Source organism: Zootoca vivipara, chromosome 10, assembly GCF_965207765.1.
Source record: "Zootoca vivipara chromosome 10, rZooViv2.hap1.1, whole genome shotgun sequence".
Classification (NCBI taxonomy): domain Eukaryota; kingdom Metazoa; phylum Chordata; class Lepidosauria; order Squamata; family Lacertidae; genus Zootoca; species Zootoca vivipara.
This window is the reverse complement of record NC_142593.1, coordinates 33,400,234-33,416,795: the sequence shown is the minus strand read 5'-3', so window position 1 is coordinate 33,416,795 and position 16,562 is coordinate 33,400,234. Positions and strand designations below refer to the sequence as shown.

At 42.2% G+C, this 16,562-nt stretch overlaps 1 protein-coding gene across 4 annotated transcripts in view; it reads right to left on the bottom strand.

Annotated features, from left to right (window-relative positions):
- The window catches only part of ARHGEF28 (Rho guanine nucleotide exchange factor 28), a 142,361-nt gene that overhangs the window by 22,874 nt on the left and 102,925 nt on the right, over positions 1–16,562 (bottom strand). For all 4 annotated transcript variants that reach the window (XM_035099489.3, XM_060280226.2, XM_060280227.2 and 1 more), the window contains 12 exons: positions 15,687–15,804; positions 14,792–15,046; positions 13,254–13,330; positions 11,868–12,046; positions 10,886–10,974; positions 10,213–10,395; positions 9,335–9,466; positions 8,094–8,179; positions 7,274–7,312; positions 7,117–7,164; positions 4,194–4,676; positions 2,323–2,623 (listed from right to left, as the gene is read on the bottom strand). In XM_035099489.3, coding sequence (XP_034955380.3) covers positions 2,323–2,623; positions 4,194–4,676; positions 7,117–7,164; positions 7,274–7,312; positions 8,094–8,179; positions 9,335–9,466; positions 10,213–10,395; positions 10,886–10,974; positions 11,868–12,046; positions 13,254–13,330; positions 14,792–15,046; positions 15,687–15,804 — 1,990 coding nt within the window. The remainder of the gene's footprint in view (positions 1–2,322; positions 2,624–4,193; positions 4,677–7,116; positions 7,165–7,273; positions 7,313–8,093; positions 8,180–9,334; positions 9,467–10,212; positions 10,396–10,885; positions 10,975–11,867; positions 12,047–13,253; positions 13,331–14,791; positions 15,047–15,686; positions 15,805–16,562) is intronic.

Here is a 16,562-nt window from a genome sequence, read left to right as displayed (position 1 = left end):
CCCAGAAAGCATGGATGATGAGAGCTGTAGTCCAAAATATCTGGAGAGTACGTTGGTTGGTGAAAGCTGCTTCAAGCTGCACCACATTGGCTGGAAAAGGTGGGATCACGTTAACATTAGCTGTGCAGCAATGCACAAATGACCTGTACAGTTTTGCTTTGCCACAGCAGCTACATGCCGCCCCAACCACAGGACTGCTGGCGTAACCGCAATCCCATGGATTGCAAAATTTCTGGGCTGGGACTGGCACAACCTTGTCTTGCAAGTCCATTTCCCTGGTTTGAAATTGCATCTCAGAATCATTTCCCCCATTTCCTGTTGTTCTAGGTCAGCAGCACTAGAAGATACAAGAAAAATGCAGCAGAGGACAAACTGCACAATCCCAGAAATTAAAAAGCATGTCACGGGATCCTGGGAGATGCATGGATTTAGTAGCATACATTTTTAAAAGGAAGTCTACAAGGAATTAGATGTCTCGTTTGAAAAGATGCCTACATGGGGACAGAGCTCTCTTTCAGCCCAAATTGCCTTATTCATTTTTACAAAACAAATTGTATGAATTCTGTATGAATTCTTCTGTTAAGGGTAGCCCTATTTAAATAGCTTCCATTCCCTTTCAGCACTGCAGACCTCAACTCAGCTTCAGAAAGCTGCACAACCAACAGATGGAGAACTTCTTAGGCATTTCAACACAGTGTTTATGTAATTCTGAAAATCCAGTTTATACTACATTAATAATAATAATTATTATTATTTATTTATTTATACCCCACCCTCCCCAGTCAAAACCGGGCTCAGGGCAGCTAACACCAATAAAATTACAATAAGACATAAAAGAAAAGAAAAGAATTAATTAAAATACAACTTTAATATTTAAAATACAGCCTCATTTTAAGTAGTCCATAAATCAAAACCATGAGGGAGGAAAACACAGGGGTCAGACTGAATCCAACCCAAAGGCCAGGCGGAACAGCTCTGTCTTGCAGGCCCTGCGGAAAGATGACAAATCCCACAGGGCCCTGGTCTCCTGTGAAATAGCGTTCCACCAAGTCGGGGCTAGTACTGAAAAGTCCCTGGCCCTAGTCGAGACCAATCTAACCACCTTAGGGCTCAGAATCTCCAGAATGTTGTTATTTGTGGACCTTAAGGTCCTCCGCAGGGCATACCAGGAGAGGCGGTCCCGTAGGTACAAGGGTCCTAAGCCACATAGGGCTTTAAAGGTCAAAACCAGCACCTTAAACCTGATCCTGTACTCCACCGGGAGCCAGTGCAGCTGGTAAAGCACTGGATGAATGTGATCCCGTGGCAAGGACCCATAAAGCATTTCTAAAACCCATACTTCACAATAAACTATCTCTCTTAAGCTTTCTGTTCAAACACCATAGCAAGATGCTGAATACCAATAAATGTTAAAGTTGTTCATTTGGCAATCTAAAAGTACCAATTTCCATTATGTTTTTAACTATGCATGTGATTCATTTTCAGCCCATGTCTGGGCTAAATATCTGGTTACTGCACTGAGCATTCAGCCAGACGTGTCAATTGAATAGAACTTATTCTGTTTTCAAGGCACATTGATATAAGCTTTCGTTTCCTTCCTTTTTCTAATTATCCAAAGTGGTTGTTAATTTATCTGCACAAGAGAAGACAATGATTAGCCTCGCATGAATGTAATCTCCTTTCATTCATTTTCTGTCCTCCTCTTAAGTTGACTGACACGCCCTTTCAGCAAAGCGTGTAATATCTAGTATTCCACTTTGCAGTTGTGGGAACTTGCCCCAAGGCCCTTCGTAAAGTTTCTGTACCAAAAACCACAATTTGCCATGCAGTCAACAACTAATTTACTTTTCTTTAATCACTCGATTAAGTACTCCACAGTCACAATCCGAATTTTTCTTATGCATATTGAACGGCTTTCTCCCTTTTACCCACAAACAGCAACCAGATACTTCTTAAATTTGATGGGAGTTTGAAGTTCATATGAAACACTGCTCTACACACAGCTACAACCTCACACCTTCAAAGCAGCCTGCTATTAAATTACATTGCTACACCCACGCCACCCACCCTCTGAATCCAGGGGCCAAGCATTGCCCTACAAGGACCTTCAAGTGCTGGTCCTTAGTATATTTCTCACTTTGGGTGAAAAGAGTCCTGAGTTCATGCTTCTCTCAGCAGCCATAATAGGCAGAAGCTCAACATAAGTAGGTTAAGTGGGGAGTCTCAGGATTTTTCAATCTGCACCAGACCACAGAACATTTGGAATATTGTTTTTTTGTCTAATGTCGCTCACCAGATATAGCTAATTAAATGATCACTTACAATTGTTACAATCATCTGTGTGACCTGCGCTGAAGGAGAGAGTATGATGGCAGAGTCTACTGGATTTTGAGGGATCACCCGTGAATGCTTGTTGGGAAGAAATGTCCATGTTGAGCTTGACCTGGTTTTCAGGAGTCCTTGATAAATCTGAATTTGGCAGGTTCACGCCACGCACACTGTCCTGGCAAACTAGAGATGAGTTCGATCTGTTGAGGCGGTTCAATGACATCTGTACTATGGCTTCATTTATGAAGACTGAATTCTCACCACAAAAACAGTCCGACTGGTTGTGCCCCATGATCTGTGCAAAGAAAATAAAAAGGGAAATCTAAGCAGCTCAAAGCTCTATCCTATCCTCTGACGATACATCCCTTTCTCACTCCTTGGTATCATCAACCAGCCTCCCCCAAGAGCAAAGATTCAGAAGAAAAACCAGCCGTATCCATCTGCTTCCAGGAAGAGAATCAGAGAGAAGCAGAGTTTACATGATGCAAGAGAAAATATAACCTATGCCCATAGGAAGCCTACTTCTGCATTGACATGTTTAGGATTGTTCTCTGGCTGCTCCCCATCACCCTCTCTTCTCTAAACAGCGAGGCCCGTCAGAATGGTACTACTCATACTTGCTTCTGCAAAGATATAGAAAAATGTAGTATAAACACTGACAACTGGGAAACACTGGCCTGCGAGCACTCCAGTTGGAGAACAGCCTTTACCCAAAGTGTCGTGGACTTTGAAGACACTCGAACACAGGACGCAAGGGAGAAACGTGCTAAGAGGAAGGCACGCTTGGCAAATCCACACCATGATCAACTCCCGCCCGGAAACCAATGTCCCCACTGTGGAAGGACATGTGGATCCAGAATTGGCCTCCACAGTCACTTACGGACCCATTGTTAAAACCATGTTTATGGAAGACAATTTTACTCGGATACGAGTGATCGCCAAAGAAGAAGAAGACTCATACTTGCATAGATGTAGGGATGTTGAAAAAAAAACCAACAACAACCCTTGGCCTCAAATCAGTCATCTCAACCATAAGTACTTCCCCAATATCTTTTTTTGATTTCCTGTTTCACTATTTTATTTACGGCATAAACTAGCCTTTACCAACCTGGTGCCTCGCAGATGTTTTGGATAACAATTTCCATCGGCCCCAGCCTGCATTTGGGTCCAAAAATATCAGGACGACACCAGGTTGGCCTAGGCTGTCCTAAATAATATACTCTAAGCGGGGCAATTGCAGTAGTGGAGAGAATGAGCTGTGAGAGGAGAAGTCCCTGTTCACACCTCACCTCAGCCATGAACTCGCTAGGTTGGCTCTCTCTCAGCATCCCCTCTGCAATGCAGGGGCAATGAAACTTTCCTCCCTCAGAGGGCTTTGGTGATGATCCATAAGTTAATGTGTGCCAGGCAACTAGGAAAAGTGCTAGATAGCCCAAGTAATGTTCTTCAGAGTGTTGGTGCTGACCTTTAAAGCCCTACACGGCCTCGGCACAATATACCTGAAGGAGCGTCTCCACCCCCATCGTTCAGCCCGGACACTGAGGTCCAGCTCTGAGGGCCTTCCGGCAGGTCCCTCACTGTGAGAAGTGAGGTTACAGGGAACCAGGCAGAGGGCCTTCTCGGTAGTGGCACCCGCCCTGTGGAACGCCCTCCCATCAGATGTCAAGGAAATAAACAACTATCCGACTTTTAGAAGACATCTGAAGTTTAGGGAAGCTTTTAATGCTTGGTGTTTTATCGTGTTTTTAATATTCTGTTGGGAGCTGCCTAGAGTGGCTGGGGAAACCCAGCCAGATGGGCGGGGTATAAATAAATTTTATTAGTATTATTAGTTTTATTATACTTCTGGAGAAGATGCCACATACCTCATTGTTCCCTGGGGAGATCACTGCAGGCAGACTGCTCTGGCGGCTGTGCTTCCAGTGGCGCAAGATCTTCTGCTGCAGCCTGACTGTGTCCCTCTCCTTCCCCACCATCCTCTGGCTCTCCCTGAGCCTCTCCAGGTTCTGCTGGTAATCCTGCAGCTGGACATCCAGCTCTCCCTGTTTTTTGCAAAGCAGCTCCTCTTGGCTCAGGCACTCTTTCTCCTTCTCCAGCAAGCAGGTCTCTCTCGCTTCATGTTCTTGTTGCCGCTGCTCACACTCGCGGTGCCAGCGCTGCTGCTCTTGCTGGAACTGGTGCTGCCGCTTCTGGATATTTGCAAGTTTCTCTTTTGGTTTGAAGTTCCGGTGCTTTTCTTGCTCCGGGAGAGAGGTGCTACGGAAACTGGGACTCCAGCTGGACCTTTCGTGTTCCTGCAGGAGCAGCTTATGGATCTCAATGTGGCTGTCCTGGATGGTTACGGCTGCCTTTTCACCAAAAGACAAACATAGCACATCGATTTGCATTAGACCTGAGGTGCAAATGGAAGTGACCTCATTTAAGCATTAATGCTAATGCTAGCTGCTTTCAAAAAACAAAAAATCTTACTCCTAGTGGACAGATGCAATTAATGTCATGGGTTGGCTGAGTCAGGACACACCGGGGGGGGGGGGATGACCCAGAGGGCTTGGAGGGTCACTGCCTGATCCTGGGGCACTTGATACTGTCGATTCTGGGGAGAATCCAAATGGCGGGAGGGATTTCCTTCAACCTCTTCTCACATTCCATCAGTCACCGAGGCCCCGCATCCCTCTGCAGAGCTGTCAGGACCTGGCTCCTCTGAAGCTCCCACTGTGCCTACTGCTCCACCCTCCCCACCTTTGGAGTCAGACGCAGAGTTTATCCCTGTCTGTCCAAAGAAGGATGTTGTGCTTGACTCCTCCACCTCTCCCATCACCTACATCCCACAGACATCAAGAGATGTGAACAGATGGCCCAGCCTTCAAGAGAGTCAGGTTGCTTACTAAGAAACAGAACTGCTTTCTGGCTAAATTGTGCCTGCCCCGTTCCTTTACAACAGGGATGCACCTGGCATATTGTTGTTGGATCAGCGTCTTCACTTGAGAAGCCATACTGGCTGGTATACTGGCTGGCATCCAGTATACCTGAAGGAGCGTCTCCACCCCCATCGTTCTGCCTGGACACTGAGGTCCAGCGCTGAGGGCCTTCTGGCAGTTCCCTTGCTGCGAGAAGCCAAGTTACAGGGAACCAGGCAGAGGGCCTTCTCGGTAGTGGCACCTGCCCTGTGGAACGCCCTCCCATCAGATGTCAAAGAGAAAAACAACTACCAGACTTTTAGAAGACATCTGAAGGCAGCCCTGTTTAGGGAAGCTTTTAATGTTTAATAGATTATTGTATTTTAATATTCAGTTGGAAGCCGCCCAGAGTGGCTGGGGAAACCCAGCCAGATGGGCAGGGTATAAATAATAAATTATTATTATTATTATTATTATTATTATTATTATTATTATTATTATCTCACCTGCTATGTCATTGTGTATAGAGATGTGTGTTGCTGGCTGTGCCTTTGATTTGCAAATGTATTGTACTCATTTGAACATTAAAGCTTGGAGAAGGAATCAGCCTCTGAGTTTGTGTGCCTCTTCCAAGGGGAGTTGGGACAATGATATAACTATCAAATTGATATATGCCCTGCTAGCTCAGGTGTGGGAGGAAGGCAGGGGAACTTCCATGTGCCTGACACATGTGGTGTCATGGCTGCTGGACTTTAGAGGAGAGGGAAGGAAAGTGAGGTAGCAGGGAGGTCAGCACTGTGCAGGCACACCCACAGGGCCAAACTAGGGTTCTGCCAGTGTGCACACATAGCACCAACCTCCACATCACCTTGCACACACACACACACACACACACACACACCCGATACATGGCAGTGATGCTGCTTCTGGTAGTGCACAGGTGTGCTGTGGTTCCCCCTCTTCACCAGCCACTCCTGTGTTAGACGTGGATTTATGTAAGAGTAAAGACAGACAATGAGAAGTGTGGTGGAAGTGGTGACTTCAATTGGCTGGCATCCTTCTGTCTCGAGAGACAATGGTGTGTGCTTCCAGGGCGCAAGCATGGGCAGTGCGCATGGAGGTCCTGGACTGCCCAGATGGCAAAGACAAGACTCCCCTCTCAGTCTTGCTGATGTGATCCACAAGAAAGCAGAGCAATATGTCTGGCTGCAGGAGTTGCCGGAAGGAGGCATACAAGTAACTGGAAGTAAATTGGAACCCAAGTTGAAATGAAGCGAAAACATCTTGCCATTTTTTTCTAGAACAGTGGAGGCAGAGTGGAGGAGAGCCCCAGAGTGGAGGAGAGCCTTGTGTGGGTGGCAGAGAAAGCTGCCGCCGATGTGAAGCATCTCTGGGCCCAGAAAATCACCCCAATTTGCCTCACAGTTGGGCCGGCCCTGAGGACAGGGCTCCTGCACCTTTAATAGCTGTGTGGAAGAGAGGATTTCGGCAAGTGCAGCTCACTTTGCAAACTGCTCCTGCTGTAATTTTCTCTTCTGCACAATTCTTTAAAGATACAGGTGTCCTCTTGCATCTGGTCACGCTACTTCCATGGCAAGGGGATGCCCTCTGCTCCGGCCAGCAGGACATCTAGCAGTAGCCCACACACAAGCTACTCTTTCCCCTGCCTGCTGCAACAAACACAAGGGGCCATTGCACAGCTCTGTACCTCCATTTGCTGGGCCCTGCACAGCGAGGATGGGATCAGGCCCATACTTTCCAGGACCAGGATAAAATCCAGAGAAGGTGTTATAAACAGACAGATTTCTGCCAAAATATTTGTTTCATTCTAATTCTCCAAAAAAAAAAGAGATAGCAGTTGTGGGCAACAAATGCACAATTACATCAATACCTGTATGCTGTACAAGAGGCGGGTTAAATTCTGGATCGTCTGTACAATCTAAAGAAAGAAAAGAAATGGTTGTTGTTGTTGTTGTTGTTAATGTTTACAAAATACAGTAAGTTCAAGGCAAACAATGCTAGTAGATTTTGTAATGAAAGCAACTCACCTCAGTTTGTGCAGAAGCAGCAAAATGCTTGCCTCCTTCCTACAAACATACAATGAGGTTAGCTTTTTTGTAGTAGACCTGGACTGCCACCTTCTGGTGAGTCTCTTACACTGTCTAAATACTTGCATTTTGCAAATGTCAGGGGGTTTGGGTTTGTTGTTTTTTAAGCAATCGAGTGTGCTAGAAATAGTGTGCTACAGAATTAATCATGCATTCTTGATACAAAAGAAGCAAGTGGATTTAAGGATTGTTTAAGGTGGTTGTTTATTTAAAACGCTCAGGCAATGAAAGTGCTGTGGCACGGAGAAGTAGGGGGGGTCTGGAAAAGGTGGCAATAGGGATACAGTATGTGGGGAGGGAGGGACTCAGGCCCTCCAGGCTGCTCTATCTGGCCCTCAGGATTCCCCCAGGCCATAACCTTCCCAAGCTGCCCCCTGTCCCCCATCAGCCTTGCTTCACACCCTCCGTGCATATATTTGCCTGGATGAACTAACCTGGAACTGTGACAAGGCTTCTTGGCTGCCTTGACAGAGCATGGAAAGGAATGGGCGAATGTGGAAAAGAATAGCCTCATGTGCAAACACGTATTGCTCTTCCCACTTTTGCCTCTGGGTCCGCACGCCTCTGGCATGTGACCCCTGGAATTTGCCTGGAGGGGAGTGTGGCCATCGGGCTGAAAATGCTTCGCCACCCCTAGGGTAGAAGGTGGTAACCAGGGGGAAAGGACTGGGCACTGCATGCATCAGATTTGGTGCCTTGGTATTCCTGAACAGAAACACCGTGTGCATGGCTTTGACAGAAAGTTCATCAAGTACCCTACCTGATCCAGCATGTGAGCTTCTGTAAAGCTGTTTGCATCATTACCATCTGAATCGCAAGGCTCTCTCTCTCCCTTCAGTTCTGTATCTAATGATTGAACCATCAGAAAAAGACAGGAGTCAGAACATACAAAATTAAGTGTATCACGCACATAACTATTCAGCATAAATTATTCCTAGCTTCCCCCCTGCACTTTTCTATCTTCCTCCTTTTTTCCTTTTTTGTCCCACTTCTACAACTCATTTCCTTGAGTTCTACTATCCCAGTTGAGATACCTGAATTTTCAGCTTTTTGTCTCTCTGCACTGTCTTCAAAAATCAATTGTATTTGACATTTTAAAACCAAAATAGTTAATAAATTGATAGATGATAGACGCAACTAAGGACTGAGCAAGCTCTCTTGATTTTTGTTTTTGTTTTTTAAAACAACAGCAGCAGCAGCAACAACTGATATGGCAATTCTGTGCCAACAGGAATTTTGTGATGTGCATAAAGTATGCAAATTAAGAAAAGATACACAAATCTTTGTTTTTGCATTATTTTACTTTTGTTTTTCAAGGGTGGAGGACAGGGGCATGCAGACTACTGAGGCGTCCATGCCTAATATTGGTTGTCCACATGATTTATCAAAATGTGCTTCTAGTTTGTATGTAGGATTGTAAACACATTCGTGATTCATTCAGCCCCACCCTCTATAAACCATGGGAGCTTGTGCTTGAACTGGAGACTACCACATCAAGTGTTTAGGGGCCTAGCAGACATTACTAGGACAGCTGCAGCCCACAATATAGAACTGGCCCCATCCTGTAAACTGTAACATTCATCAGAATATCTGTCCTTTAAAAAATCAATGTTAATAGAAGGTATTAAAATAAATTGCCATGCACATTTTAAAGGGGTAGTTTTAAATATCTAATATGAGTAATGTCTCTCAAGCAAAACAGAAAGTCGCACACTACACATCAGATTATTTAGTGAAGTTGCAACACAGAACAAGAGAAAATATTTTAAAAGCAATATAAACTTGCCACTGATTTACAGGACAGTCCTGAAAATGTATTTCCACAAAGGACTCCCATGTGGAGATTCCTCTTATTGGATGAACTGGCCTCAAGTAAGTATACAGAATATGAAGCACTTTTCTTTGCTGGTCCTGTTTTGCATCGCATTTTGAAAATGATTAAATAAATAAGCATGGTAAATTTAGCACTGGGACAATTAAAAGGTATTAGTGCTTACTAACAATCAGTGAAAGATTCGCAGTCTTCAGCTTCACCAAGACGTTCTGCAATGCTCGATTCTTCAGTTCTCTCTTCTGTTGAGAGGTCTGTTTCATTCATCTGTGATAATCTTACAGCTGCATGGAGGTTTTCCGCTGTAGAAAGAAAGTTTAGTCTTCCAGTCAATAATTTAGGGTATCCCCCCCTAATTAATGCTGGTGAATGCATGTTTCCCTTATATCAACTATGATCTACCGGTATTTCTTCTTCTCCATGTGAAACAACTATGAGTGACTATTGGAATCATTTAAAGTTATTTTTTCATTGCATTCCTTAACCTTTATTGGTGTATCGACTTTCTAATGAGCAGCTTATAAGCATGATGTTTTTTAAAAAAATCTGAAGTGAACAAACTGAGTAATTAATTAGAAAACTCACTGTAGAAATTTGATGGTGTGACAGATTTAGCAAGAAGGCTGTTCTCCGGAACCTTTTACCTAAAACAGCTGGTGCTCTCCAGATGTTGTTGGACTACAACTCCCATCAGTCCAAGCCAGCATGGTGAATGGTTACGGATGTCAGGAACTGTAGTTTGATAACATCTGGACAGCCACAGTTTAGCCAACTGTCTTTTAAAGCTTGGGTCTAGAACACCAGAGGTATAACAGGTCTTTCTCCCATACTTTCGAGAGGTGCATATTAAGAAGAGAGATTCACATAACTGGTACTTTGAGCCACAGCTTAATAGGAGCTGTTGTACAATAGTGACCAACCACACAGTAGTCACTTGAATGTGGTGGTTTTACAAGAGACAAACAAAAATGTGGGGAAGTGTGACAAGCGACAAAGGAGGGGACATGCCCAGAGGGAAAGAGTGAGATGCCCGTGGACGAAGCCTTACCTTCCTTGAGAGCAGCTGCCAGGAGTGAGGCCACTTGAGGTGTTTCTCCAGAGTCAGGTTTTATGAGCAGGTGTGGTTCTACATGGACCTCTTCAAAGCCACTCATGTCTCCAAGCTTTGCATAGATATTAAGCTTATCTTCTAAGTAGCTACAGATCTGTTGGTCCTGATTACTCAAAATCACTGCAAAGATACAAATCCATGCATGAGGCCAACCACCACCATCGTTATTGCTCACTACTCTGTATGCTAGAATCACTATGGGGGGGGGGTTGCCGGAGTGATTGTGCATCTACATCAGAATACCTTCACACAGAGCCACAGCCATTTCTCAGTGGTGCAACCTCACCTAGTTGTCATATGGTGCCTTACCATGAAGAAATGGCTCCTGTGTGGCGATAGGGGCTGTGAAAGAGTCCTGTGAAGGTAGACTAAAGGGTCTTCATTGTCAATTGCCTGCAAGCCAGAGTTTCCCCACTGCTGGAATGCTGAAAGGTGCTCCACAAGCATTGCCAGCTCCTATTGCTCAGAAGTCAGGGTGAACTGAGGGGTGGCGGCAGACACAGGTGTGAATGTTGGAGGCAGGCCTTGTGCTCAAGGTAGATTTTACACCAAGTATTTTATTTTATTTTTAAGCCATTTTATTTCAAGAGAGCTAGGGCAAATACCATACCTTGACATTTTTGAATTTTGGCTGCTCTGGCTTCAGCTATTCTTCGGTCCTCATCAGATTCGCTCATTTTTCCTTCTTCCTCTGGACAACTGGGTGAAATGTAAATGAAAAGAATACAGCCAACTCTCTCTCTCTCTTTCCCTCTCAAGCAATTAATGTATAAATAGAGGTGTGTATGTGCAGACACACACACAGCACAGGAAGCAAAACATATGCAGACAATCTCCCATTTTGCACTTAAAGAGTATATGCAAAATCTCAATTTGTGTCATTCCGCAATGGCTATTCCTGGTCTTGACATGTTTAGAAGAATAACCTCAGAGAAAATGTATTGGATCAGATTATTTTGTTGCTCTGAACTGCCTTGTGTATAGTAATATAGAAAGGCAGTATATAAATTAAAAGTGAAGTGAAGTGAAACGTGACAACTGATTTATTTTTTTATAACGGAGCAACAATATGAAGCAAATAAGCTATGAATGTTTACTTGGAAGCAAGTTCTACTGTATTCAATGGAATTTACTGGCTCTTAAGTATGCTCAGGATCGCAGCCTTAAAAGCTATGTATTTTCTATCACTGGTAACTACATTTTAATGATCTCCCATACTACCTGTACAGTGGTACCTTGGGTTAAGAACTTAATTCATTCTGGAGTTCCATTCTTAACCTGAGGTACCACTTTAGCTAATGGGGCCTCCCGCTGCTGCCGCCACACGATTTCTGTTCTCATCCTGAAGCAAAGTTCTTAACCCAAGGTATTATTTCTGGGTTAGCGGAGTCTGTAACCTGAAGCGTCTGTAACCTGAAGCATCTGTAACCCGAGGTACCACTGTATATGTCTCCTTAAGAAAACCACGTCAATAAAAGAAAATCTGCCAAACCAAAATCAAATCTGAACCAGCATTTCTGGACATGATTTACACTCAAGTAAAGAAATAAATAAATGTAAAAAAGCAATGCAGAAAGGGTCTGCGCCTGTACCTTTCCACTGCCTCTTGAACCTGCCTCATCCAATGACTGCGTTCCTCTTTGGAACTGGTATGAATTTCATACATCTCTGGCCCAGTAGACGAGGCACTAATCAGGAACATCCCTCTCTCCTCATTGGCTACTTCTCTGACAATAAGTTTCTGGAGGGCTATAACTGCAGGTTTCTGGTCCTACACAGAAGGAACCACAAAGTATTTATTATTACTATCATCATCATCACCATTGCTATTATTATTATTATTATTATTATTATTATTATTATTATTATTATTACTACTACTTCTACTACCACCACCAACACTACAACAGCAGGTCCCAGGGCCGGTTACAAACATTTCAAATTAAGAATTTAAAACAGAATAAAGTCACAGGAACAGGGCAGGCCCTGAAAACACACATCAGGTATCAAAGGCCACAGTAAAGGGGTTTGTTGTCAGTAGAATGTCAGAGCAATTTTTAATCATGGAAACCTTTGGAGAATAATTATGTATGAAATGCACTGCAGGTCTTTGCAGATGCCAGTATCTATCAGGACTAGTATAACTCGCTTTATTCAGGAAAGCACATGGTCTATCATGTTACTGAATGTGCCTTGCATTTTCCTTTAATGTGGCCTGTGTTGCAGAATAAAATCACTGAATGCACTGATAAAATGTCTATTGCATACTAAAAAAAACCTCTGTTTTATTACTGAATGGATAATAATGACCACATTCCAAGACTTCTGGGTGAGAAACTTAGGCTACCATTTACAGTGGTACCTCGACTTACAAACGATTTGACAACTGAATTTTTCGACTTACGAATGGGGCAAATGGCCGCACGCCTACGAATTGCTCGACATCCAAACGGAAACCGCAGCGGTTTTAGATAGGGTTTTTTCGACTTACAAATTTTTAGATGGGGTTGCTTCGACTTATGAATTTTTCCGTTTCCAATGCATTCCTATGGGAAATCGTGTTTCCAATGGCACTTTTAGACTTACAGATTTTCGACTTACGAAGGTCCCTTCGGAACAGATTAAATTTGTAAGTCGAGGCACCACTGTATTTATAAATGCACTGGGCTTTAAAATACATAACTTTGGCTGGATCATGCCCAATGTTTATTATGTTCACATATTATAAATAAATTATTTAACCCTTGTGTAAAAAAGTAATTATTCACAGCATACTTGGGATTTTGTTAAACTACACAGCAGCATATAAATGTTTGAAACAAATAAACCTTGATAAAAGGTTTTATGATTATACCCTATACCAAAAAGAAACCCAGATACAACTAGCATGCAGAACCAAAAGAAGAAGTCTTGATATAGGTATTGTTACACAATATAATACAAAGGTGCAGTTAACATTTTTAGATAATCATACTTACAACAGCTGCAAATATATATTTTTGATCTTTTTCTTGTAAAAACAACATCACATCATTTAGAAGAAGGGCTAATATATCTTTCAAAAAAGAAAGGAAATAGGTATCACAAATTAATTTCTTACTTCATCATAGCAAATAAATAAATGGAAACAAACACAATTAAAATACATAAATGAAAATGTCTGAAAGGTACCTAGATCTAAATCACTAAGACTGAAATAAAATTCTAAAAATGCCTTTAAAACCAGCACTAGGCTCAAGACAAAACAATATTCACCAAGGTCTTCGCCATTCAATGAAATTCTCCCCTGCCCCACTCCCTCAAGACCTTGGCAGAAACTTTACTTTAAAAATGGTAAGTAAATTGCATATGAATGGTTTGGGGCCAGATTGCTTAAAACAAGGCTGAGAAGAAGGTAAATCATTATCTACTGGAAGATTGCTAGGAGATTTGTAGTACGTAGATCACCTATAGTAGAAGGGTTTCTGACTCAATTGTCCAACAGCAGCAAAAAAGAAATAGCCTTCTCTCCCCACCCTGCAAATACCTTGGGAGTACATTTGTGTGGAAATAATTTGTGAGCTTGGTTCAAGTATTGATCACACATTTCTAGGCTGCACATATAGTAAGCTCAGAAACATCCAGTTACTTAATACTTTTATGTACTTCTGCCTTGTCTTTGCCACTGTTAGACCTGGCTCAGGCTGGTGGACCTCAGCCCAAATATCCCACTAGCCTGAAGTCTGGCCACCTTTACTAGAAGGACAGCTTGCCCTGAAATCAATCTCAGGGTGCCTTGATCTCTGGCCCACCACTAAGAACCATGAGATTAGTGGGCACCATGGACAGGAGCTTTTCACTGATGGCCCCACAACTCTGGAATTCCCTCTGCATGAATTCCAAAGGAAATGCATGTTTATTGGTGACTTTTAAGCGGATTTAAAAATATATATATTTAATTTGCTCCACCTTCCATTGACAGCTTTGTTTGACTTCATTTTTTATAATGTTATATTGTTTGACATCTTGTATTTATTAACTGCTGTGAGCTGCCTTGTGAAGACGTTACCCTAAAATACAGGATATAAATATGTGAAAAAAATAAATACATTTAAACCCCCAGTTTTGGGGAGATTTAAAGCTCTTCAAAACTGTGATTTAAGAATCACATTAGAAAGCAGGCCACTGATGTCAAATATGTCACACCAGAATTACTTTGGTTCTCGTTCCTTACTTTTGTGGGAAAGGATAAATGATCAAACAATCTTAACTTTGGGGGGAAATTTAATGTAAGAAAATGGTGTGAGTACCGGTATTTGTTTAATACAATGTTTCAAATCTGTAAAGGCAAACCAGAAGACTGTGTTCTCTTTTCCATCATGTATATCTATCAGTGCCTAAATATGAGACCCCTTTTCCTGCAGAATACTTTTTATGCCATTGTGTCAGAAACCCATGTCTCTTCTTTAGAAGCCAAAGAGAAATAATAATACACAATTTTTCAAAAGCATGCAAGGAACTTAAAACTGCAAAGAACCTTTGAAGCGTCCCGTAGCTGTTTTCCAATAGACTAAACCTTCATGCAGAAGTGTCCTCTCTTTCTTGATTAGATCCTGCTTCCTGAAAACATGGCCATTTTTCAACTTGGTATATGCTTTGTTTTCAATCTTACTGAGAATCTCCATCAATTTCTGTTTTTTCTCATATTCATTGACTTGCAAATCAACTGCTGCAATCATATCCTTGATTAGGCAAAGGGCTTTGCATAAGTCTTGGTGTTCTTCAGTTCCTTCTATAGAAAAGCAAACATATATATATATATATATATAATATACACACACTCTCTGTATGAGCAAACAAGGGAAGCCATTTCTCCTTAAGTAACTAGAGTGGATTTTCACAAGAGATGCCCAAGCGCAAGTTTTTCAATTTATTTCTGTACATAGTTCTGTACAATTTATTTCTGTACATAGCCTATGAATTCCACCCTAAAAGATTCTAATTAAATACATGGTTCTGAGGCTTTTTGTGTATGTGGTTTGAGACAAAAGCACTTATAATGATAAATATTGTTCCAGTATTAATATCTGCATTCCTTTTCCATGCAATATATGCTTGCTTTGTATTACTGAAAGTATGGCTACCAAGTATTACTGGGTCCCAGTAATAATCAATATGAGGAAGATATAATGGCCAGTCCAGTTCTTGCCACTGCTTTCGTTCAAGAAAGGACGCCTTGATGAAATGGGTTCCTATGAAAAGCAAATGGAAGGGAGACATGAAATTCTGATCCACCTGTTGTTTACTTTAGGTGGCTATTTTCCAGTTCGCAATGTGAGAAACTAGGGAAAAATCTTTGGTGCCCCTAATGTTATTCAACAGGGCGAACCTTGAGAATTTCTGATGGCATGTGAATTAAAATTATGGCTTACCTTTGGAATACTGCAATATTCTCTCCACCAGAACTGGATACTTTGTGATTCTTTGAGTAACAAGCAGAATACATTCTGGGATTCCTCTACGTCGAGCCAAAAGATTACTGTTCCTTAGCTTTAAAAACAGATAGAATTTTTAAATACAGCCCTTGTTTGATGTATTTGATACGCAGGTTATGTTTAGCCTATGTTTAACAGGCTCCACTTTTTCTGATTAAATCCAATGAAAATTCATATTATTCTCTTTATGTAGCTATAGTATTTGTAGGGTGCAGTCAATAAGATAACTATATACAGTGGTACCTCGGTTTACAAACACAATTGGTTCCGGAAGTCTGTACTTAACCTGAAGCGTACTTAACCTGAAGCGAACTTTCCCATTGAAAGTAATGGAAAGTGGATTAATCCGTTCCAGACAGGTCCGCGGAGTACTTAAACTGAAAATACTCAAACTGAGGCATACTTAAACCGAGGTATGACTGTAACTGAATTGTTCTGAGGGATAGGATAATTCCCCCAAAGTCAGTGAATAATTAGAGTCACCTATAGCAGCCATCGCTAACCTGTTGCTTCCCATCTGGCATTGCAATACAACACCCATCATCCTTGACCATAGGCCATGCTGGCCGAGGCAAAATGGGCGTTGAGTCCAACAATATCCAGGGGGAAAGATGCTTTCTGGAATGCAACTATAATACTTATGTAAATAAGCATTCCTACCTGTGACACTTTTTTTCAGGTCAATAGAAAACAAGGTCTTCAATGGATCAACTAGTGTGAATTATTACTTTAGTTTGAAAGGTTATTGTGGTGATTTTGAAATAAAAATAATCCAAATGAAAGACTAGCACTAGCGGCTGGAACACCTGGAAT